Raw genomic sequence first — 26665 nt, forward strand, 5'->3', positions numbered from 1 at the left:
TTGTAAAGAGTGAACAAAGGAGTCAAATGCTGTTGATGTTCTGTTGATGTTCTCAACTTTAGAAGTGTTTCTAAAAGTATTTCAAAACATTAGCAAGTAAGCAAGATGTTAAATAAGTGTAGAATATACTTTTTGCTACTGCAAAAAAAGAAGTTACACAAAAATTATTATCAAGACTGTGCCATGTACCTGATGTGTTGTGCTAGCTATGCTTGTAGTACTAGAAGAGATAATGCTGCTATATTTTTCCCAAAGCATGATTCATCCAAGTGTGGATAAATTTGATACTAATTTAGCAAAATGTTTAAAAATACTGCTTAGTTAAAACATTGACAGCAGTGTAACTGTTCGTATGTTTAAATGATTTTCTTGATTGAATGCTCTGCCTCAGGGCAATTACAAGCAACCTCCCCACTCACCAGTGACCCCCACTTCTCTCTCAAAAAAAAAAAAAAAAAAGAAGAAAAAGAAGTATATTCATTCTTCTATCTTCTCCTCCTCTCAGACCAGTACAGCAGAAGTTGAAATTGTATCTTCTCATCTCCTCATCCAAAGTGCTCTCCTTTTGGGGAAGAACAAGTCACCAAAGACATGAAATACACAAACAGTCTGTAGTATGACTCTTTTCCATTTACAAAACTGGGGCCTAAAACAATAAATAGCCTTGCTAGAAACTACTGTGGACTTCAGTCTCTTTCTGTAAACATTTTCTAGAGTTCTTAACCAAAAAGACACATCTTAGCAAGGGTGTGGAAATGGGCCAAGATTGCCTTCTAGAAAGAAGCAAAGCCACTTGTAGCCTGTAAGTATTTACAGGTGATGAGAACTTTCTGTTGCAGCAGGTTGATACTTAGGTGTTTATGGTCTTTCAGATTCATGTAACTGGATCCCTATGACACTTTTTATTTCATAATCACTTATTTCTCAGAATGGTTTGACAGGTTCTAGGTAATCAGTTCTTCTCTACTGCCTTTGTCCTGTCAAATTTGGCTGGCAGGTCTTGAGGCTTGGGGGTTTTTTGTCATGTGGTACAGACAGGCTCTGTTTACAGTGTAACGTTTTTTAGTTTGGCATTATAGAAACTTTGAAAATTATGATGATTTTCCTGGATTCTGCTGTCATTGACTTTCATATGTAGAAAAAATTTAAGCCCTCATAAGGATTGAGAATTTTCAGATATATTCTTAGTTTCATTAGCTGCAAGTGTGTTTAAGAAAGTGTGGCTTAGAGAATAAATATTCAGTTGAGCAGTCTTCTACTTTGAATGGGCTTATCCTTGCAGCAGCAGCAAGTATGTGAAGACCACACAGACCAAGAGTGGAGCTCACATAATTTCTGTAAATTATTCAAGGATATATAATGAAGAGGTTGTGATTAATATAAGAAATAAAACATCATTATGGACTAGAAAAAGCTGAGAATATTCTGTGAAGCAGTGCAGTTAAATTCTGAGGGATGTACTATGCAATTATCTTATGCTCCATGGAGGAAGCTTGTACTGACAGAAAGACTAATAGGTGAATAGGTGAATCTACATCTTCTGTATGTCTTTTATATATTTTATTTCTGCTATGTTTCCTAGTTGACACTGTGACTCTTGCAACTACTGAATGGGAAGTACACTAGTGTTACTTTTCTGCACCAATCCCTTACTTCAAGGCAACTTGAAACAATTAAGTGATTCTTACTGACTCTATTGAGCTATTTAAAATTTAAAAAACAGCAGCTTCTCTCACAGCCAAAAATAAGTTCACTTATCTAAAAAACACAACATAATTATGTGACTGAACTCCCTTACTCTTATGTAGACAGCATGAAGCTGTTCTCCATACTTGGTCTGCTGTACTAACACTGACAGAGATGCTGCTGTACATTTTTCATGTATATTTATCTTTTTGAGGAACTTTTTATAAGTTACTCATTTTTTTTACTAAAAACAAAGGACTAGTGCTTACTCTTCAACTGACTCTAGATTTTCATTTGCCCTTTCCATTTGAAAATCCAAAGACTGCATCACTAGCATTCAAAACTGAGGGCTTAGAATCTTATAAACTAAAATGTACAATTATTTTAGCCAAGCAGATGGAGTTTTAGTCATTGGTATATAATACTATTTATCAAAGCAGTCAGCAGAAACTAGTGAAAGTTTTAAGAAAAATGCTAAACTGTGGTTTTAAAAAAGATGAGATTACATTCTGACAGAATTAAACCCTGTAATCTTACCAGTGAGCACCATACAGAGTCCGTATAACTTTGTTTATTTACATTTGTATTTGTGGTCTAAATTGGCAGGCAATTAAACTGAAGTTCTCAAAGTTCTGGTAAGTAACATTGTAGCAGAGAAAGATGATAGATATAACAAACAGATGTCTAGGCTGTGCGTACACATGTGTATTTAAGCAATTCATGTTGACATTTCTACTGGAAATGTTCAATATTAAGTTTTAATTTGAAAGAGAAGTACTATTTCAGATTAAAGGCTTTGGTAATTTCAGATATATTAAAAAAAGCAAAGTAAATTTCTAGAATTTTAAGCCACATCTTGCTCATACTCTTCAATGATTTAATGATATTGAGATTCTTAAATAATGTGGAAAATCTTCATTAAGCAGCTTTTGCCTGTGAATAGACAACAAAAGTAATTAAGAAAATTATCTTAAGTTGACCAATCTGCACTGGTCAAATAGCAAATACCAATTCACTGTAACCTAAAAATTGCAGTCATCTCTGAATGGGTTTAATTGCATTAAAATTATTTGCCCATAAAACCCATTCTGTGTACACCATGCATATGTTCTGTGTTGGAAGCAGGGAGATGTTTTGGTCCTACACCTTGCAGTTGCCTTTTGGTAGTTGTGATGATGCCAGCTGAATATATCCCTTCACCTCTACTCTAATTATGTCTGGCCAGCGCAGGAGTACATGACAGGAGTGCCTCTTCAGCCAGTTCTAACTGCCATTGCAACTTCTTGGAGTTATTTTGAGGGGCAGAATAATCTACACCTATTCTAAATTATATCAGTGATCAAATAAGATCAGTCTGTGATAGAGGGCTTTGAATTAGAAGAGGTGGTCCAGTTCTGTTGTGAGATGCCTTTGCTATACTAAGGAATAGAAACTGCATTCTTGCTTTTGAATTCCACATATTTATATATTGATATGTATTTACAGTGAAGGAGAAGTGGCAATTACTTATAATAAAGTTTACATTTCTACTTTGGGTGAGTTTCATTCCTGTTAAGATTTTGACTATTAATAATGTCCTGTACATTAGATACATTACATACATACGTAGATACAATAGCAGATCAACTATTCTAGAAAGCAGTTAAATATTTGAATATTAAAGTATTAAATAAAGATTTTTTTTATCAACTAAATATTGTATTATTTCAGCTTTTATGAGATTTCATTCAGCTTTCAAAGAAAATGTTTTACATTTTTATTAAAAAAACCATCTTTTAACAGTCCCATGAGTAGTTCCTTGCTCCAGATTCTACTGTAGTTTAATTTTATCATCAGAATATCAACAAATTATTATAAAATACATAATTTAACTGACTGAAACCACAGAGTGAATAATCTGCTAACTATGAATGACTACAGAATTGAATGCCAAACAAAGTAAATTTTATATTTGCTTGTATTTATTGTGGTAAGAAGCTTTATTACCGCATCCTGCTAATAATATTATAATACATTTTGAGAAGAAAATTGGATACAAAAGCTATACACAAAAGCAAATCATAATATTGTTTAGCATAATGTCATCAAAGCTACAATTTTCAAGATTACAGGACTATTTTCCTCTCTCTTTCTTTGTTTATTTGTAAAGAAAACTGAATGTGTATTTTTGTCAGCTTTAAAAAGGAATTTTTACATAGGAAGGACTTTAATGTCTAAGCCCTTTTATAGAGGAAACATTGTTCAGGACCATTTATTTTAGTGTTCCCTTTGCTGTTAAGGCAAATACACTCATTCAGCACCCATTTTCTTCATCTGCTGGATTGTGCAGTGAAACCATAGGGAGATTAAAAAATTGAACTCTTTAGCAGTGCTTTCTAGATTGGCAAATGTATATTCTCAGCAAGATGAAAATAGCAAGGTTTGTGCTTGCATGATGATTACACAATAATAATTCTTCCAGAATGAGAGTTTAAGAGCATCATTCCTGTATGTGGATTTCTTTTTATTTTTGTTAATCTGGTGTAACTGCAAGTAATCAGTGATGAGCAATGTAATTTGGAGATTTTATTGTTTTGTCTCTACTGTTTCCTCGTTTAAAATTATGCATGTTGAATGGTCAGAAAACTATACTTTCAGGTATTCTGAGCTGGGTTCTCTTGATCTAAGACAACTGGTCTTTCTGGTCCTTAAGGGAAAGGCAAAACACTTCGGAAAATTAACGATAGAGTGAGTCTATTTTACCTTGAAACACTGAAGAGAAGACAAGAAAACTGAAAAGAGAATGAAAGTAAACCTTCAATTGAAAATGAGCTTTAAAAAAAATAGAAAGGAAAGATAAATCAGCCTAGAGGTTGTTTTTTTAAGTGTGGTGGAAAAATCTGAGCTCAGTATTTGGCTTCTATCTCTTGATTTTTATATACTTGTTGGAGCTGGGTCATTTATATTTAGTCCCTCTTGGGAGGAAGTACCTCATGTTGGTAAATGATCAGTAGTCTGCTTGACTAGAGGAAAGATTCATGAGTTCTTTTTTAATTAATTCCAATATAGGAAAAAATTCCTTGTACTTTCTGAAATGACAGGAGAATAATGTTAAAATTGCTTAAAAGTGTTTGGGGTTCAGAGGGACTTAAAAGTTCATTTTGAAGCTTTTACTTAAGTCATCCTTACTATGTGAATGTGTATGTGTAGTTGTGTAGTTTGTGCTCATATTGTTGTATTTTGTTGTGTTAAGACTTCTGAATTTGTCCTTTGAATGACGATTTTCTTGCAGTTGATTTGGAGCTGAGCGTGTAAAATAAGCTATACTGAAACTGGCAGATCTTAAAAAACTTAGGGTTTTTTAGCTTAACCATAGTTTTGTTTAAAAAGTATTATTTTGAAAATCATAGTTGTTTAACCAGTTTGCATAAAAATGTTGTGAATAAAGTCCTTGCTTATTTTAGACAGACTTCATGTCCTTATTTATTTTTTTTCGGCTTCAAATGATGATAGAATTACATACAAAGTTCATTTTATAGTTAGTTTGAAAATTTCCTGGCAAAGCATAAATAGTGAACACAAATGAAATGCTTTATCTGCTCTTTTTAAGCTCTCTTAAAAATGTGTTTTGAATTCTCTTGCATTTACAGTTAAAGATACAAACATGTATACAACTGAATATTTTACTTTTGAGGTTAGACAATTAAGGTGTACTTGCTTTTCTTCAGCTCATCTGCTTTGAGTTTAACACAGTTTTTTGGAAAAAGGCAAGTTAGTAAAGGCTATTAAGTTTTGTTTGACCTTCCTTTCCATTTAGGGTATTCACTGGAACCTAATGTGAAATTATGATCCCCAAGCCTGATCGATATGTAAACATAACACAGATGGTGTAGAGATGATTCTGATGATAATTCATTTCTCAGCTAGTCATGAAGATACTTTGATTACAGTATGTTTAAGTAGTTATAACATAGTGCTCAGTGTTGGTCTTGTTAGTAAGGAACATATGGGAAACAAGTTGCACGTTATTCGTGCCCAACAAAGGATGCTCTGTGGTGTGACCATTTTAATTTCTAATGCTTGATTAGAAACATAGTATTTTAAAATATGTCATAGAGCAAGGTAAATACATTAAGCATAGACTGAATAAAAAGTTAAGTACATAGTTTTGGGCATAAATATTTGTTTTGGAGAGTATTTGTTACTATATGAAAGAAGCCAGTATACTCAAATTCAGATTTCACTTTGCATGCAGATCGTTAAAAAGTCACATGCTTGTTTTCACATTTATGAGTTCTGGTTATAATGTAGTTTATTTTATCTTCTATAAGAGCTCTGAATGACAGCGCTGGAAAAAAATAAACAGCATTAATGAGATTTAGTTAGAAAACATTCTGTCTTTACATCATTTGTTCACACCCATCCGTTGTAGTGGGCACTGTTTACTGAGCATGTTGATGGTGATTAGCTGACAATAAAACACAAGCACTTGCGTAAAGCAAAACAGTGTGTCAAAATCATGCCAGTGTTTCTTAGAGCAGTGTTCCAAACAAACTGATATAATTTGAGATTCAGCATTGTATACTCCATAATTAATTTTCCCTTTTTGGTCTGTTTCTGCAATAGGATAATTGACAGTCTAGATGGAGTTCGCTTACTATGGTCATTGTTGAAAAATCCTGACCCAGATGTTCAAGCAAGTGCAGCTTGGGCTCTTTGTCCTTGCATTGAAAATGCTAAGGTAAGAAAGTATTTGAAGTAGCAGTTTTGTTATATATATACACTCATGTATAATTTTTATATTTGGATAATTTCCAGCAATACTTTGCTGTTTTCTACTTACACTCTTTTTATTCTGTTAACTGCCTAAAAAACATATGTATTTACTTTTCAAAAGTGAATAGTCCTCCATCTAGCACCCATTATATAATCTTTTTTGCCTTTACAGTGTTTTCTGGATTGGCAAATATATTTTAATAATTTACCAGGACCTAACCTTGCTGTTGCCAAATAAAGCATGATGAAAATCTGAGAATGCTGAAAACAGAAAGCTTCTACTCACAGGCTATGAATAGCATGGGTAGTTCTAGTTGTTCTCCACTGTGAGGAACTTCAGCTGTGTTCTCAAGAGACCATCATCTGGTTTCAGAGTGTATTTTAGACTCGGTGCCAATGTAATCTTCAGGTTTTCTGCTCAGACTGCCAACAAAAAGTGCCAGTTGTGAATAGTGGTAGTTGTGCAGGTCATTTGTGCACAGAAGACTGAGCTATTCATTTATTTCATGTCAGTTTCCAAATAGAGATAAAATAGTGAGGATAAGCTGCATGTCATCTTCTATGTATTCTTAGCACTGACATGTGGTAAAATAAATGGGCAAGGTTTTGTTTCCCATTAGAAGTTTCCTAGAGTACTAACTTTATTCCTTAATCCTTGTACAGTACTAGATTCCACTTCTGATTTACCTCTGTATTTAATGCAACATTTGCATCTTTTCTCTACTAAAAATATATATCCTTCCACACAAAATTGGAGATCCTGACTATGTAAAGAATAGTAATTCCTTCAGAGTGCTAGATATCCATAGAATCCTTTGCAGGCAGTTTCCTGTTTGGAATTGAGCACTGCTCAGTTGGCTGCTATTAATTTATGTAGATGATTTGGTGTAGTTAGAGATACATGGATATAGAGATATATGGATATATTGTGAGAATATTTGGTCTTGATTTTTATAACTTAAGCATTTTATATTTCTTCACAACGATTTCTAAAATGGCAACTTGCTTGTCATTTTTCGCACATGCTAGTTATTCTGAATTATCTTTTCATCCTTTTATCTAAATGTACACTCTAGTGCAGTAAAGTTTTTTGGTACCTAATGGTACAGTCTAAACATGTCTCCTCTGTCAAGATACAAATATACCTGCCTCTCTCTTGAACAATATTGCTATAACTGAATGTTAAAATACTACTTGATCTCAGTACTGAGGTAATACTTCCTGTATGTAAGACTCTGTGACTTGAAGGGCCAGAGTAGAACTGCACATTGCTAGAACTTCCACTAAAAGCACTTTTTAGAAACTAAGGGAATAGAGTACAACTACTGAAATAATGCATTACATGGATTTTTTTCTTCATTTTTTTCCCTGGGGCGTTTGATGAGTGCAAGCTATGTACACCCTTAGTGTAGCTATCCTCCTTTCATCTCTCTTGGCTGCCTGCCCTAATGCTAATCTGTGATCCCACAAAGAGTTCTTTGTGTGACACTGAGACCAAGTGGCTCACTGAAACAAACCTACCAATAATACCCTTTCCGCTGACACTGAATAGAAAGAAATATGTATAAAGCAGCAACTACACCCACACTGACAAAGTGCAGCAACTATTTCTATCTAAAGAGAATTTGGGGGTTTTTTTGGTCAAAGTTAATATTATTCAACAAATTACATGATCTTCCACAAAGAAGTTTGGTTTATGCAGTGCTTGATTCAAAAGCAGCAATAAGGACATGACTTTAAAGGGTTATGTGTGTTCTGGCCTTTCTAAGCCTGTACTTGGGACCGCAAACTGTGTTTCCAATAGCTGTGAGAATGGAGTCTGTTTTCTTTTTGTGTTCTTTTGTGGAAGCTGTAGTGGTTCTCTTCTGTGCTGTGGAGGTTCACAGATGAAATTGAACTTGTTAGTAGTATCGTAAACAAATTTTTATTATGACGTAATGCAGCATCCATTTTTCTGCACAGACATTTTCATTTTACAACCAAGTTAAAGGTTATTTTCTGTGTTTATAAAATCTTAGAAGCTAATCAATCATTCTGATAGGATGGTTATTGTCATAGTATGTGATTACATGTTTCTCTTTCATGCTTACTCTCACCATAATCTGTTTAACAGTACTTCCCGCAGAATAGAATTTTATCAGTGTGATGTAGCTAAGTGATATTGTTTATTACAGAAATATGATAAAGGTCAGTGATATTTGGTCCATGACAGATCTACGACTTTTTAAATAGAGGATATAAATTGTACACTCTGGTACATAGACTGTTAGAGCTCTGACAACCACAATATTGGTTTCATGTCAATCATCACCTCATATGCCAGCATTAGTTCTAAATATTTTTAGCTTGCTGAATTTCTTGTAGAGTGAAGATCTTGCTGTCAGTGGTATAATTTGTGTAGTAAAACTCTCCTGAGAAAATTTGCACAGTACCTGAAAGTGCTGCTTGGGAGTTTTAGACAACTATCTCATGATTTTGGATAAATTAGTTCATACCTTTCTTTAAAATACAAGACATAAAGAGTCACGAATGTCATTTATTCAAAGGAATTATCTTAATAGAAGCAGATTCTTATTAATTAGTTCCTTACTTCCAAAAGGAAAAGTTGCTACTGCAGGCACATTGCTAGTGGCAAAGTGTAAGTGCACTGTCCAAGAAACACAAATGATTATGAAAAATGAATAAGAGATGTCTATTCAACCCTGTTGATGTTGGAACAGCAATATTTGGTTATGATGCTCCTTTGAAAAACAGTATTTGTAATGTTCTCCCAACATACATCAGCCCAAACATAAACATTTGGAGAAATTCTGCAAAGATATAATTTGGGCTATTATAAAAATCACCCAAATGTATTGTGCCAATAAGAGGAACACTGCCAACTTGAGTCTGTATGAAAATTCCTATTTCCTCACAGAGGAACTTTGTACTAGAATCTTTAAATAAATTTAAAAAAAAAGAGAAAAGGGAAAAAAGTTCTAGGGGTTATTTTCTGTCCTCATATTTAGTAGAGTTTTGGGTGCAAACATTAGAATGTGAATGGTAATGTCAGGCATCGTGGTTTTCTGTCCCATGTGCCTGTGTATCAGCTTTCAACTTTCAGTTTTAGCCTTTTTGTAGCTACAACTGAGAGGCTTTCTTAAAGAACTTCATTAAGCCATCTGTGTATAGAGTTGTCCTGGTTTCAGCTAGGGTAGAGTTAATCATTTTTCAGTAGCTGTTACAGTGCTGTGTTTTGTCTGTCAAAATAATTCAAGTAAAGAGTCAGAAACTGGGCATTTGAAAAACAAGAGTGAGAAAGTTATTCTGTTTTCTTAAAATATTGTAGAATGACATCTCACCCTTTCTGATAAATTGTGATTTCAGTTCTACAGGGGAGTATCATGGGTGTGCTGAAAGATCATGAGACATCTGAGGCTGTCTGCGTATTTCTTTCATAAGGGGATAGAGAATGCCCATGCTGACACAAAAAGACCCCAAACCAAATCAAAACTAAACCAGGTTTAAGAGGGAAGGGTCACAAAATGGGTTCATGTGAAGGTCAATTAGTCTTCAGTCCTGCAACAGTATTATGTAATGAGGAAGTGAGTTTTGCAGTCACCAGCCTGGAGTTAACCTATGGGTAGAAAATATGCTGCTGATGGCCTATTCTTACATGGATTTTGCTTGTAATGGAAAGTTTAACATAACCATATGTGTAAAACCACAGAGAGCATTTCTTTTCTAAGAATAACAAAGAAATGTAGTTGAAGTTGGAAATTCTTACAATATTTAAAAAATAGTAAAACTATTTGCTGTTTTAAATACATTAAGATGCTTTGATTACACATTTTACTAATTTAAAACTATAGTGTATAATCATGCTCCATACTGCACACTGTTGTTCCTTTGTTTTATATTTAAATATTTTGCTTAACTACTACCAATGCATTTTTGTTTATGTACCATTCTTGGGTTAAGCCTAAAATGTCAAAATTACCTTCTTGCACATGTACAGCATTTTTCCAGTTTCTTTGTTTGCCTTGCTGTGCTTCTTGCAATTTTACACAGAAACCTTGGTGGTTCAAACTTAGTGCTCTTACTGCTCTCCTTCCATTTTTCTATTTGTTTTCTCTAGACATTCGGATTTTTTACATCTGTCATACCTACTTCTCTATACTTGCTCTCATTTTATGCAGCTTTTAATCCCTGATATCTGGATTTAGATCTTCCAAATTTTTAAGCATTTTTTATTAACTAAGCATTACAAGCATACCATAAGAGAGACAAAAAGGAAATTTTGGCTTGCACCTGAAGCCTTCCAGAGAACCAGGGTCCTCAGAGATTTAGGAAGCCCAGGAATCCAGACCTGGCTTGGTGAATCCATGAGTGACTGCCGCGCTTACAGGGTACATAAAGAACCAGCTCATCCAATGACTCTTGACACAGGCTGCCTAGTTTAGTGAACCAACTCTCAGGAATTATTTGGGCCTCCTGCAGACATGCTTGAAATCTTGAATGGACTGACATAAATTACCCTGAGGTCTTTAATGTCTACAAATATAGGAGTCCAGTTTCTGTAAAACACATAACGTGGAAGCTGGGAAGCAAAGGGTGTGGCCTGTATTTCCCTCACACAGGAGCCTTGGGCCCTAAGTTCCATGCAAAGCAGCTGCCTGAGAGCTTGGAGACCACGGGATGTCAGAAAGCTTAGGAGCTCCTGGAGACCTGGATTTCCAGCTGTTTGGCAGCCCATCAGGCAAGAAGTCAGGGATTCTATGAAAACTAGAAGCCAAGCAGCCTGGCAGGCTACTCACCAGCCATCTGGCTGACAAGAGAAAAGATGAAGAGACACATTGGTTATTTAGCCTGCCTTTCTGCCTGGTTTCTGTCAAAACTTTTCAAGAAGTCGTTGTGTTCTTATGGAAGGTTTTGGTTCTATTCCATTAGCATTTTCTGATGGAATACTGTTCCACTGGAAAATATTTGACCAGCTTTTCTTGTAGCTTGGTTTATTAACAGCTACACATGCTAGTCAACAGCATATTGTGTAGTTTCTTTACTTTTAAGTCTGACTCACTAATTCAATTTTAAAAATCTAGAAGAGGATTAAACCCCATCTTCTCTAATTTTTTTCCTCCCTTCTTTGCTTTTCCTTTTTGTCCATGTCACTCTTTTCCTGTCTTTACCCTCTCACTTGCCACGTGGGACTTCCATTGGTCTTAAAGCAAGAAAAGAGCATGGAGATCATTGTGTTTCATTTGCTACATAATATAAACCAGAAGATTTCAAGCAATCATTTTATCTAGTGATGAAACTTTTAATTGTACTAAAACATATTTTATACTTCATGCTGCTTGTTCAGATTCTCAGTGGTCTGTAATGGTGAGTGGTACAATATGATATGATTGCCTTCTTATATCCCACTCTATTTCTGGAACCATGCCAGACGTGCAAAGACAAACATTAACTATTTTAACAACTTCTCAGTTTGTGTTGTCACTGCACTGATTGTTTAGCTAGACTGTCCTCAGAACATCCTAATATTGCTGTCTTGCATCTCTACAATATTAAATATTAGTGATGACTATCTCATAAATGTATTAATGATTATAAGAAGTTTGCTTAGACGTGTTTGAATTCAATTCAACAAAAAAGCAATAGAAATGATGTTTTCCCAGTTTTTCCAGTTATTCAGTGTTACTTGTTTCTCCTACTTCCATTACTTAAATGCTCCTCAAAATAATCTAAAATAATTGAGACAACTGTAGCCTCAAAGGACTTTGCTATTCATTGTTTCACTGCTTCTGTGAAAAAAAAAAAAAAAAAATAGGATTTTGGCAATTACCCAGGACTGAACTTCAGGTATAGTCTGCCAGACTGAAAAGTAAGGAAAACAACAGACAGAAGGACTACTAAAAGTTGCATTAGTGACTAGGTACTTTTTTGCCCCTGCCATTTTTTAGAGAACATGCATTGCATGCCTTCTTGGGCTGTATGCTTGGATAATTGACTTTGCTTTGGTTTCCTGAAACTGTCAATAGCAATACAGTTGCCAAGTGTGCGACGATCAAATCCCTGAAGAGAGAGAGAGGAAATTCTGAAGAGGAATTCTGCTCTTATAGGCTATAGAGTAGCATTGGAACCATATTAAAGCAACTCTGCTTTGTTGCTTTGGCTTTAGTTGGTTCTGTGAAGTAAAGAGGACAGGAAAGTCCATGATCATTGTCTGCTCTTCTTTCCCAACACATTGCATTTTCCAATACATTGCATTTTCACACAGAAGAAAAGTTGTGAGATGTAGGGAAGTAGCTTCATCTTACAAATGTTTCTTCGTCTGTTCTGCTACAGTGGAAGCCTCCAAATTTGTATAGGCAGGAATAAGGTTAGCCTTAAAATATAAAGTAATTTGATCAGTATTACCACTGAGTTATTTAATAAGAACAATGAATAGAAACTTTAAATTGCATTTTCCATTTTCACTAAGCAGCTATGACACAGAAACTTTTTTGCATTTCTTTATTTTGAACTTTAAATTGGCTTGTGCACTAGAATGAGAAGTTATTCAGTTAGAAATAGGAAATGAAAAGGAAAAGCTTCCTTCATTAAAGAAAAGGTAGTTTAAAGATGACTCTTGATAACTAAAGTTTGTTTGCATAGCCATACCATCACTTTTTTGGGCAAAAGTAATTCAATCTGACAAATTATCTTTGACACCTTAAGCTTTTTAAGATGTCCTAAGAGTGAAATATTTCTTTTCTTTAGTGGAGAAACTTTTATCTTTCAAATGGAGTATATTTTAAAGATAAACACAATGTGTTTTTGTAATAAGGTGTTTAGCTTTAAATCTTTCAAATAAAGAAAACACTTTTTGCTTTGGAAGAAATAAGAAAGGAATTATGTTACAAAAGAATCCTGTAGTTCCTCTATGAGACCTTTATGTCTCAACTTAAGACTGATGAACTTTATTTACTTAATGAAAATAAACACAAAAAACACAGAATATGACGATGAGAAAACTCATTGCAAATGTTCTCCTTGTATAAATACCACGAAGATCAAGTCCTGCAAATACCATAACAGTTTCTGCTCTTATTTTTTAAAAAATGTGCAAAGCTGGTCTGTCTCACAGTATTTTTTTTCTTGGCTGAAGCTAATATAGAAATAAGTGGAAAGGCAAAGTTAACTGAATCTTGTTAATAGTCATGCAGGCCAGAAAAATGCAAGTATGTAATAAGAGTAGTGGGATGAGGCTTTTATTAACACAGCAGGTAACTTTTCTGGCCTCAGCATCTATACCAGATAAGTGGTTTTTTACTGCTTGATATTGCAAACTCCTCCTCTTGAATCCAATTTTAAAATAGTATTTTTCATACTTTCTGAGGACAAAACCTTTGCTCTCCAATACTTAGAAGATGTGGTGACATGAAGTCATGAAAGATTCTGTTATCTCTTTTTTTAGCCACTTAAAACGTAATTTAACAATCCATGTTTTTTCATATGTCACCTCAGGTTAAGTGTTGCATTAAAAACTATAATAAGGATGAAGATACAAAATGAAGTTTCCTCCTGTTAATACAATAAAGCTCTCTTCCCCCTTTCAGTTTTTTTTTACATTTTTATTACTTCTTTAGCTGTCTTTGAATTTGGCCTCTTACTTTGTTCAGCTCAGGAAATATTATTGTTAAAACAGATGCATTCAGCCTATTGTTAACACATGCACTCAGATATACAATAAAATTATCTATTTTATTGCTTTTCAGTGATTTTGTCAATGTTTTTCTCTTCAATGACAGTTTCTTAAGCTTTATTCTAGAATTTTTTCCTGCCTAATTCTACCTGAATAACCTTATTAAGACGACCAAGAAATAAGATTTTGTCACAAGAGGTAAGGAAGTGGGACACATGGATCAAATATAATACAGATAAATATGAAAGCTTAACACACATCAATAGCTGGAAATTACAAACCCTTTAGGTTGTCGGACAAAGTAAGTTGTTTGTCAATTAATTTAGAAGGTGGAATTTAAGGATAGCATTTTTTTCTAATTGAAACAAAAAAGTAAAGGAGTATTTCCAAAGACATTATATATTCCTTTTTCTCTTATTTTAATAAAAAAAATATAAATGAAAGTGCCTGAGAGTATTTGAAAACTGAAATCACAGAAGTTACTTTAGACTTGACACTATGAGCAGTATCTGATCATTATTACAAGTATACTCAAAGAACTTAGATTCAAAAGAATTAAGTCTAGGCCTCTGCAATCACAGGCACAACTTCATATAAATTCTTTTTTAAATATTGAGATATGGCAATTAAATATAATACATACAAATACTTCAGTTTAAAAAAAAATCTAGAAATCTATCATACAAAGGAAGTGTGTGGTTTTCCTTAAATGATACAAAAAAGATGGTGTTTGTTGTTTAAATTTCTCTGAAAAAAAAGAAATCTTGTACATAACATAATGGATTTTAAAGCTCTCATTTTGGTCTTTCTTTCCATTCATTGTTCTTCAAATTTCTTGCTGTTTTGCTTTTCTCTTTGTCTTGCACAGACCACCAGACTACACCCACAATCACATTTGGGAAACTTCCCTGACATGTGGTTTCTGCAGTTTCCCTCTGCTTTTCATCATTGGTAGAAAGTTCAGTCCTCGTGTTTAGTTGGTTTCACAGATGATTATTGAAACTCTTTCCTTTTTCTTACTGCTGGATTGTTTATATGTTATTCCATGACTTTAGTTGGATGTACTCCATTACAAAATGTGGAAAGTATAAGCTTGTCAGAAGAGAAATTCAACAAATAGGGTTATAATCACCTGGAAAGAAAATACTTACAGGTAGAAAAAATAAAAAAGGTTGGTATTGGTTCATTAAGATGAGATAAAGGCTATCTTATTGCTTCATGGAACATCTTTCAAAAGCAGGAATAATAATACATAGATATCTGAACTATGCAGGAACACAGAATCATGTTCAGGGTCCCTTTCAAATCTTAGACCTTGTACTGTAGCATTTACCTGTTGAGCAGAAGCCTCTCTCATCTGTTGAGCCAATATTTATACCCAAGATAATGCTGTAGTGACTTTCAAAGAATGAAAGTAAATATAAAATATCTCATTTTCTTTTCTCCTCCCGTGTCTTGTCATTTAGCTTCTACATGAATACATGTAGGTAAGAAATTTTTGTGTAGAAAGCTTTCTCAGTAACCCATTATGTATTGCCTTGGGTCAAATTTTAAAATTTCAAGACAAACATGAAAACTGATGTGGAGAAGCAGTGTTTTAATTCAGGTGATTGTAGATGCATTGTATTGTGCTATGCATCCACTAGCAATGATAGAGGAACATTTATGCTGGTGTATCCATGGGAAACCCTCTGTTAGGCCACCTGCCTCTACATGCAGCTCACATAGTGATAGAAGTGGCAGAGCATTGCCTTTCCTTCTCCTTCTCAACTGCTTTTCTGAGCCACAAACCTTTATTGTAGTTCTTTTGCATTTAGATTCTATTTTAATTTCTATAAGGACCTCTTGTTTGTTCATTTTGGGGGTTTTTAGGACTTCTGCATGAAGTTTGCTCTTGGATGCTGCCCTTTTCCCACATGCTGTGGCTTCTGTTTTTCACCATTACACAGTTTGGCTTTAACCTCTCCCTTCCAGTCTCAAGATTTGTTCTGCCTGTGGCAAAGAGTATTTCATTCCCAACAGGCCTACCCACTGCTTTTGCTTTCTGTGAGAAGGAAACATCACAGCTAAGAGTTCTGTTTGACATTTAGACCCCGAACTAAAAAAAGATGAAACTGCAGCATCTTAGGAAATCTTCATTTACCAAGTCCATGCGTGATTTGATGGATTTGCTCAGCAAAGCTAACACAATACAGTTGTACCCTACTCTGTTCATAAATCAGCCCCCAAAAAGAAATAAATATAATCAAAACCATGCTTGGTCAGGGTCACTCCCTAGCCCTAGGAAAGTTCATACAATCCATGTTTGCACTTACATGAAGTCCAAAGGATTTCAGGAGTGTCTGTTAGTTTTTATTCAAAATACTCCTATTGACCTGTTGAAAGAAACAAAGTAATTCCACTTGCAGACCTTTCTTTCCATTGCTCCACATTTATCACCACTGGGAAGCACAGGCTGGAATTTATCCTACGAAGTTACAACCAACTTGACTCTTGTTCCAGTGTAGTAACAGTTTGACACTAGACCGTCCAATGCCACCCTCAGATGTGCCACCATAACATCACTTCAGGACGTCTGTGCTGAGGAAATTTCTAAATCAGAGTGAATACTTTCATATTGAATAACCCTTAGGGGATTTTCTTTTTTTCTTTGAATTTGAATGTAAATTTTTTGAGAGCCACTGCAATCCTGCTCCAAGGACTTCCAACTTCTCAATTGCACATTGTTTAAAAACAACTTTGATTTTGGACAAAAATGCCACCTACTAATTTCTTCTGATCATCCCAGATCTTCTCCTAGAGGAGAAATCCTGGTGTGCTCTTCCTACTCTACTCAAGGTTCTGTACATCTATATCACACTGCTCCTTCTTTTTCTTTTATCACCTTGAGTGTCCTAGTTGGTTAGTCATTCCTTCTACAGAGCACTTACCTACCGCTGATTATTCTTGTTGTCTTTCTAAACCTTTTTTAATTTTATTGTAAATTTTTGAAGATGGTAAAAATGGACCAGGTCTGCCCACTGTATTCAAGATCAAGGCACACTGTTTTCTATTTCATTTTTATGGGCTAACTTAGACATTTTTCCAGGGTAATTTTCATGTCCTTTAGTGACATTTTACATTGATTTTTCATACTCTGAGGTGCACCATGGTTCTCCCACTGTTGCAGTCATGACTGGTGTAATATCCCCTCTTAAATATTCCTGAATACTCATTTGCATTGATACAAGAAAATAGCATTGTTGCTCCTTTGTCTTAGCTGTCAGACTAAATGTAGGAAACAGGAGACACTTTGAGAGCCTAAACAGGAGTGTGTGTTGCTGTGTTAGATGTCCTAAGGTGTGCAAGGCACCCATCTGGCCACGTTGATACTACTGATAAGCGAGACTTGCACCCTTCTAAAGTGACAGCTTGAGACTTTTATATCCCAGGGTATGAAAAATGATAGATAGCTTTATTGAGGCATTGAATTTCTGCCTGGATGGTGGTATGCAAAACAGTCTAACTCTCATGTCAATCAAAAGAGTTCCAAGTTCCAAATTAGCCATATTTCTTGGTGAAGGCAACACAGCAATAGCTGAAGTTTTGAATAAATATGTCATGCCAATCTCTTTTTAAACATTTGCATATAAATACTGATTGAATATTTTAAAACTATGTTTCTTTTGATTCTCATTTAGAATTCTGGGGAAATGGTTCGATCATTTGTTGGTGGCTTGGAACTGATAGTCAATTTGCTAAAATCAAAGGATAAAGAAGTTTTAACAAGTGTATGTGCAGCCATTGCAAATATAGCTAAAGATGAAGAAAACTTAGCTGTTATGACAGATCATGGAGTCGTCCCTCTGTTGTCCAAGCTAGCAAACACAGTAAGTAACATTTAAACATATCATACAAAGCACTGGAATTTCTTAAATCAGACTGCATTATGCCCAACTAAAAGGTTATCACAAGAGCAGTAGATTTTGCAGCAGCTACAAGGAAGAGCTGTATAATCATTCCTCTATGGGACATATATTGGACAGCAAAACAGTCTGTGTCTGCTACTAAAATTGTTTTGGAAGATGAGCTTCATTTTAATAGTTACTGTTGCAGAATATTGCTTTTGAGAGGTGCAGCTGCCATATGAAAAAAGCACAAAGGGTTGAGAAAACAGTAAATCCGAACATGCAGAAAATCTCAATGATGGGGCTATATTTTACATTTTAATGTTGTCTTATCTAATTTACAGTCAGTCTAAAAGTACCTTTGAAATAACATAAAAATTCACAGCACTTGCTATAAAAAGAATGTTAAGGGATTTTAATAGCTGTATCCCTTACAGCTCTCTCCAGTTTTAATTGTACTGCAGTTAAATTGGGATGCCTTAAAGATGTGTGAGAATACAATTCTGCTTTCCAATGACTTTTTTGTTGTGTGTGTTGACTTAAATTTATTATGTTTTTACCTTCTTCAGAACAATAACAAATTAAGACGTCACTTAGCAGAGGCCATTGCCCACTGTTGCATGTGGAGCAGCAATAGAGTGGCCTTTGGAGAGACCAAGGCTGTGGCTCCTTTAGTACGTTACTTGAAGGCAAAGGATCCATTAGTTCATAGAGCTACAGCTCAGGCTTTATATCAGCTGTCAGAGGATCCCAACAACTGTATCACCATGAATGAAAATGGAGTGGTGAAGGTGAGGTGGAAGATTTGTCTTATTTGGGGTCAAACTATTGAAGGGGTTTGGCATGGTCAAAAAAAGAGATCTTTAATTTGAAATAGTTCTTTAATATTGCTGTGTACCTCAAATTTTCTAAACTTCATCCTAAAAATGTTCAGTTATTTAGTGAATTAGGAAACAGGATTTTGGTGCTAAAAATATTACAGCTAGGTGGGTTTTGGGAATAGAAGTATGATGTGGACATTCACATTTACTTGTCTCTGACCTAGGCTGGTAGTGACATGGCATCAGACTTTGACATTCTCGAGTGACATTTGCTAAAGAAGTTGAGTTATCTTAATGGATGGTTGCCTAATATTGCAGAAAGTCACCTAGGAACTGAGTGTAACTGGATTTGGGTACAAATTAAAGCAGAATAATATGAAGGCTTACCTGGAGCTGTTTTGGTGAATTCTGCATTTACTTAGAAAAATTTTTATTTTAAGAGTTAAGCATAAGCACATTCTGCAAAGACCTTATCCTAGAACAAAATTTTCTCTCATAAAGATTTTTCTAGCAAAGTTTTGTCTCACTAGTTGAAGGCAGAAGAGTTATTCCTTTGGCACAGGAAAGGTGAGGATTATGGCTTTAGAGATTGAGGTAGTAGGAGTTCTCAATTCTCATAAATTCCCTGAAAGATTCACTATATGCAGACTTTTCATTTTACTTGATGTTCAGGTAAATGTATTTACAGTAAGAGTTGACTTATAATGTAGTGTTTTTATTAATGTTGAGTTTATGCCTGCATTTATGATAGTGTAGTGTATTGTGAGCAGTTTCAATTCTAGCACAGTTAATGGTCCTGAATGCTTTTATCTGTAGTTGGCTTTAAAGGATTCACTGGTTGAAAATACTGAAATATTCAGTTTTTGAACTTACTCAAACCTATACCTCAGCCTCTTCTTCCTAGATCATAAAGTGACAGAAGTACAGTGAGAATCATCTGAGCTAGGTCTCTTGAGCTGTCTTGAGCTTTCTTACCTGTCTAGCTTTGATGGCATGGAGATCAGTGTCAGATGATTTGCTTTCTAGTACTACGACTGCAGCATAGGCATATCTATTTTACAAAAAGTATTTAGTTCGGTTTGTCCTTATTTTTCAGGGTATGGAATTCTCCTACCCACAAGAGGACAACACCTATGGTCATTTAGAGTTTCTAACTCTAAATAAAGCCCGATTTAATTAGCAGTTATCCTGCTGTGATGTTTCCAAGCGTTTCCTGATGTTTATGTGTTGTGTTATATGTAGAACGGCAAGGCAAAGTGAAGAAACAAATAGGCCTTTTTGAAAGATATACCAGACCAGTGAGACATAGTGTTTCCTGTCCAGTGAGGACAAGTAAATGAAATGTGGTGGGCAGTCTGAGACACTATGTTCTGTTGGACCTATGATCGTTTTTCTAGATGTGCTAGTCCAAGTGCTTTTGTTCTGTGTTGCCAGAGCTGAGCAGATCGTGAAGCAAATCAGCACATGCACCATGACAGCTCAGGCACAAATGACCAATCCAACACTTACAAGCTTGACTCCCTTGCTGGCACTGTTGGAATTGCCATCACAAATCAATAACTGGAGTTTCAGAAAGGCTGGAGAGGCATTCCCAGATGGCAAGGAGAGTGGGTGGAGGAGATTTAGTTGCTCAAATGCAAGAGTTAGTACAGTGCTGAGTTTTGCCTGGTCTATTCAGTTGGTCTGCCCAGCACAGGGGAGACAGTAGTTGCATCACTGTGTCTGCACCGTTGGATATCTTTGCTCAGTGCTTTGCAGCGATGACAGAATGTCTGGGTGTTTTCATTCTTCTAGTCTCTCCAGTGAGTAGTTGACTGAAAGCATACTTTGTATTTGTATAGAAGTTGTTATGTACAGGTTATTCCAGGACCAATCATATTTTTTCTAGGAAACTTGTTTGGATTTGTTTGATATTTTTTCATCTTTTACCAGATACCTGGTGTTTCAGTGATCATGCCCAGTTGGATTATTGTCACAGCCTCTGTAGTTCTGACTAGGTTGCAATACATGCCTAATCCCAGGTGTTCTTCAGCACATGTTCATGTGCTGTGTTCACATACAAAGAATGTGTGATGCTTCAGGGAAACATTTAGCCTGTGTGAATGACACAGTTGCTGAGTGCTTGAACAGTTGGCCAGAGACTTTCTCAAAGCGTTAGACTTTCTGACCATTCCCTACTCAATGTGTATATACATGCTTTTGTGCAGGAAACCAGTAATAAAATTATAAACAGAAAGTAATTTCAATCAGATTCTTGCATTTCACATTTTGCCACTGCTTCAAACAGTATTTGCTAATTGCAAAACAACAGTTGTGAGAGAACCAGTGTTGTAAGTTTTCACCTATTTGTAACTGCACCCAAAATACATCCAATTTTCTCAAGTGAGTCTATATAAAAAGCTTGGGATCACTGGTGTATGTCAGCTGCCATGTGAAATTCTGAGGAGACAAACAGGGGGATTTTTGAGAATGTTTAGAAAGGCAGTTTATGAAATTTTTCTTTTATGTTCAATTCCACGATCAATGTTCTTATGACTGGGAATGGAACAATGGTTATGACCTGTGACAGATGAATCAATGCTTTCTTTCTGCCAAACACCAGAACATATTTCCTCTTTCTGAAGTAAAAATTCATGGCTGTGCTGGAAAATAGATTTGCATTTTCAAAGATCCAGTAATGACATCTGGGACAGTAGACAGCAGGAGAAATTGATAGACATCAAAACTAAGGAACAAGTATGAATTTGAATTCAAAACTGGAGATAGCCATCCACAAACCAAGGGAGAAGAGAAATCCAGTGAGGATTTGGCAGTTTACAGCTGAGATAAGCAGGAATATCAGGCAACATTCTTTACACTTGGAGTCTGTCACTGTTACAGAGAAGAGAAATAGGAAAATTCACAGGCAACTGGAAGTATCACCAAGCCATCACCACAGTCTTCAGGAAAACAGCAGAACATTACCCTTAAAGCTATTGCAGGGGAACAAATATGTCCACCTATATTTGCCTGCTGCTGAAATCTTAGAACAATCAAGCTTGTTCATGAACACATCCAACTGTGAGCTAAAGAGTACAGGTTTGTTATAGGGATGCCCTTGTAAGATGAATTGTAAAAAGACTGGGGAAGAAATGGGAGACTGAGGAAGTGCAGATAATTGAGTAGTGAAAAGATGAGTGTAAACATGTTTTAAAGGAAGAATTAAAGTCATCAGAAGATGCTAAAAAAATATTTAAATCTGTATCCTACAGACCATGTCAAGCTAATACAATGCTACTCTGTGCTAGAGTCACTCTTTTTCTTGGTTATGTTGGCAAGATGTAAACTTGGACTGTTTCTGAAGTGAGCAAGTGAGGATGGTGGTGTGATCGGATGGGCACTCATGCAACTGCTCATCACATACCTTCTTCAGAGATTAAAAAAGATTCAAAGTATATACAGTTGAAAAATATGTAGCTGATTATTCCTGGTCATTCTTCCTTTGCAAATGAAGAAAGATGAAAGATAATCTCTTATGGAAGTTAATTTCTGCTACTGCAGAAGTTAATTTCTCACTTTTTAAGTGATACAAAGGATTTGTTTTTGTGAATGATGATGATGATCACGATCATGATGATTATTATTTCTTTGTAGAGAAGGCCTAGGATGTTTGAATGGCCTCATCACCTACAGAGTTGAGGCCAGTCTTTTATTATGAGGCTAATGAGACTCTGAGGAGTCTCTGAGGAGATTATTAAAGTAATGAAAAAAGTAAGAACAAGAGAAAATAAGCAGCCAAAGTCAGGCTGTGTAAAAACAAAATTCATCAAATTAGTAATTCATCTTAACTTTAAATGTTTACACTGTGCACATGCCGAAGTGCAATAGTCATCCCAATTCTTAAAATAGTCAAGGAAGACTAATAGGTTTTTTACTGTTTCATCTCTCTTAATTTGGACATTTATGCAAAGATAAGGCACCTTGGTTTCTACTGGCAATATTTTGTGGTCTCCCTCAGCTGTAGTGGCAGTGCAGGTTCAAGGGTCAGATCTGCACATCTATGCTGTAGGTATCTATGTTTAATGGGGTGAATCCCATCCAAGGCAGTGGAGAACTTAAAAATGAGCTTACAGTCCATTTCATTATTAGATAGGAATGACAGAATTCTGACTAATGGTGCAGTAAGAAAGAGCTATTAAAAATATTAATTTTTCTTCTCCTAGAAGAATACAGATGAGTTGAATTTATATGCTATGGTGGTGATGAAACTCAATCCCAGCTGTAACTGAAGCACACTTTGAGTATGATCTAATATTGCCAGATGTTTTAAATTAGTGGATCTAACTAACTTGAATCCAAGGATTTTAAAAGAGATCTTTGGAGTATTAAGGATGGATTCCTTTCATCTAACTTTGGCCACTTTTAGGTATGGAGTTTAAGTAGTCTAAACTAAGACACCTTCTGTAGTCAATGGAAAGAGAGAGACACCTGCAGACTTATCCTAGCTGAAAATAGATGCCCAAGATATCTGCAAGGAATAGACTCATAAAAGTGCCTAATTTTCTCCACTGAATATAGAAAGGACTTAGGTGACTAGCTTAGACTAAACAGCCAGCTTTCAGACAGCTGAATTTAAATTAATATCCTCCTGGATGTTGATTTTTGACAAGCTGGTGGTACAGGGGAAGTTGCAGTGCTGGTAATGTGCCAATATTTAAAATATTTATTATAGTCTGGTAAACTGGACACTGTTCTCACGTTACGTAGTTGTAGGTCCATGCATTATAATACTGGAAGGATCATTTTAATGACCCAGTCTGACTAGCCTTGCTCATGCAAACCAGAGACATTGCTTCATTTTTTTCTGTTTGGAATAGAGTATATCTTTTAGAAAAACACTGACTCTTTACTTAAAAAATTCCAGCGATGGAAAATCCACCAGAGACATCATAACTTCTTCCAGTAGTTAAATACCTTCCCCATAAAAACATTTGCACCTTGTTTGTAGGCTAAGGTTTGTCTAGCTTTATCTTATACAGTTACATGTATGACACATTTTCTTGGTAAACTGACAAGCCCTATATAACTTCTGTTCTCATATACATTCTTATTGAAAAAAATTAGATTGCTTATCTCAGTGTCATATTTTTAATTAGATAAGCAAGTGTAATCACTGATGGAATTTCTATCTTTTTAATTCTTTAATTATATTTGTATGTCAGTTCTGAATTTTTTATTTTTGAACTCCCTTTTTGTACTGAGTTGCAACATACTTAGAAAAAAATTCAGTATTCCAGTAATACCTGTATGAATACTTAAATCAGGTAAAATAACTTCCCTGTTTCTGTGTAAGCTCTGCTTGAACATCAGAGATTTTCATTATTCTGTTTGGCCACAGTATTGCCCTCAAAGTTCATATTTGGCCAATTTTGTACTTTGATTTTCATGTCTTTTTGGAAACGGATCCCCAGGTTAAATCTTTGCATGCTATAATGTTGGCCTTCAGGCACATGAGTAAAAATCACCAGTGAATTTAGACCTTGTGATATAAGCTGATTTTTTTTTTCAGGTGATTAAATCAGATTTTAATTTTTGTCAAAACAATAAATGTCAGATGACTTAGCTCTCATTTTTTTTAAGAATAATTCACAATTCAAAACCAACCACAAAATATATTCATGCATTTTATTGTTTTAAAAAGGAAAATTTTCAGAGACCACTATAGTGACTCTTCTTGTAATGCCTTTAAAACAAAATATTGCCTTTCCACAGTAGAGGATTGCAGGTTTAGCAGAGATAAGATTCATTAGAAAACCGAAGGAGTTTACTGGCTGAGAAAGTGGTAGATACTTTTGAATTATAGAGACACACGTGTATTAAGGCCTGTGAAAAGAATACCAGTGGCTTTGAAGCTAAAAAATGCCTGTTCTGCCTGCCGATGAAATTCTACCTTTGCAGGTACCCAATCAGATGGTACATAAATATTCTAAAAGATTTAAGGAGATCTTCCCAGTGAGTTGATTTCCAGTATGATGATCCCTTGATATTTTGACTTGAAGTTTCTGCTTGAATTCTGAACTAATTAACTAAGAAATAATAAAGTTATTAATTTTTCTATTTATGCATTTATTTCTGTGTACTGTGATGATGCTTAAAGGCATTGATCACAGATAAGTAGTTCACTTCACTAGGGAGGAATGTGTACCCACATGAGAAGAAGATGACTCCAGAAAACTTTCAATTTAAATGTAACACACAATGAGGTGGAGGTGAACAAACAGATAGGAATGGAGTGCTAGAAAAATTATGTCAAATATTTAAATGGTCATATTTCATAGTTTAAGAAAACCAGGATACAGTTACTGCTAATTCGTAGCTGCAACTCGGTCATCTTCAGTAAAAAGTAAATAACGAATACTGACTGTAAGCTTTTTGTAAAAATCTAGAACAACTGGATGGTAGCCAGTCACCCAGACTTTAAGGCACTCACACCATATGGGAACCATAACTGGTGCTGTTGGCAGGTTTTTGCATGTGTTTGCCTGTGCTGAAGGCTACATGAAGTCAAAGTAAATTAGTCTCTGTTGAGCTTTGCATTGTTCTGAGCAGCTTTTATTTTCCAAATTTATTTAAAGATATTTTTCTATGCTGCACTATGAAAATGTCTATTTTCTCCTGTTCTTGTTCCATTGTACATACAGAACTAATTATTTTTGGGCTAGAGGAACCATTAACTCAATGATTGAGGTACATACCTGAAATGCAGATGATCAGACTATTCATTCATGTTCTGATATTTTTTTTTTCTTGAAAGTGTCTATCCAACCTACCCATGCATAAAACTGCTTTACTCTGTGGTCTGGTTTATGCTATTATTTGCCCTACATGGAAGCGCTCTGTTTTCTTAATATAAAATAATAATAGATGCCTTCTAGAATATCAGTTGTGGTAGCTTATAAGAACATCACCAGGGATACTGAAAAACAAATTTCAACTTCTGTGTACAATAAAGTGGAAAAAGAAGACACTCGTGCCTTAAGAATGGGACTTGATTTGTATAATCATACCTCTTAATTTTTTTTTTTTTTAATTAGTCCATCAGATTTGTCTTTTCATCAGGCTAGAGCCTCAAGAGATGTGTGGGAGGGGACGTGGGGAGAAGGTGGATGTGTTCAGCTTGGGCTTGTTGGTTGGTTGATTTTGGTTTATTTGGCAAAGAAGGCATAACAGCTATAATGTATCTTCTGAATCCTGTGTGGAGTTAATAGGAGGTATTCGTGCTTTTTGAGTTCAGTTCTTAGTGGCAGGAAGGTTAGGCTCTTCTATTCCCTTGTAATATTCCAAGATATAAAACCAGTTTGTTTAACCACAATTTCTGAAAGTTATTGGAAAATGTAGATTTCGTATTTGGAAGGTTTTTTATAATGACTGTGTTAAAAAATACAATTTCTCTAATTTATTGTGCAGAGCTTCCAGAAAACTGGTCATTGTTTGCTAAAGTCATAAATCCCTACAAGAAATTTTGGCTAACCATTTTATGTGCAAAGACTTTCATAAGACCATCTTTGTGAAATAAATAGATGTGAATTACAAAACATGGAAGACAATTACTGGTAATTTCTACTGAAAACATTCTAAAGCCAACCTTTTATCACATACTATATTTATCTGGAGTATAGAATATGAAATGCAAAAGCACTGGCACCTACTTCTTTACAACTATTTGGCAACAGGTTTGATTGTTTTCTTGTGGGGACCTTTGGTGAGAACATTAAATACACAATGTGGAGTTTTACATTATAAAGCAAGGTTTAAGATATCTTCATAAATCAATCCAAAATATTTCATGTAATATCTATGCAATAGTA

At 35.1% G+C, this 26665-nt stretch overlaps 1 protein-coding gene across 2 annotated transcripts in view; it reads left to right on the top strand.

The window, feature by feature from the left end:
• ODAD2 (outer dynein arm docking complex subunit 2) overlaps positions 1-26665 on the top strand; it is a 73101-nt gene that overhangs the window by 31888 nt on the left and 14548 nt on the right. For both annotated transcript variants that reach the window (XM_069005735.1, XM_069005736.1), the window contains 3 exons: positions 6292-6406; positions 17791-17979; positions 18567-18788. In XM_069005735.1, the coding sequence (XP_068861836.1) occupies positions 6292-6406; positions 17791-17979; positions 18567-18788 (526 nt within the window). The remainder of the gene's footprint in view (positions 1-6291; positions 6407-17790; positions 17980-18566; positions 18789-26665) is intronic.

The sequence above is a fragment of the Aphelocoma coerulescens genome, chromosome 2 (assembly GCF_041296385.1).
Source record: "Aphelocoma coerulescens isolate FSJ_1873_10779 chromosome 2, UR_Acoe_1.0, whole genome shotgun sequence".
Classification (NCBI taxonomy): domain Eukaryota; kingdom Metazoa; phylum Chordata; class Aves; order Passeriformes; family Corvidae; genus Aphelocoma; species Aphelocoma coerulescens.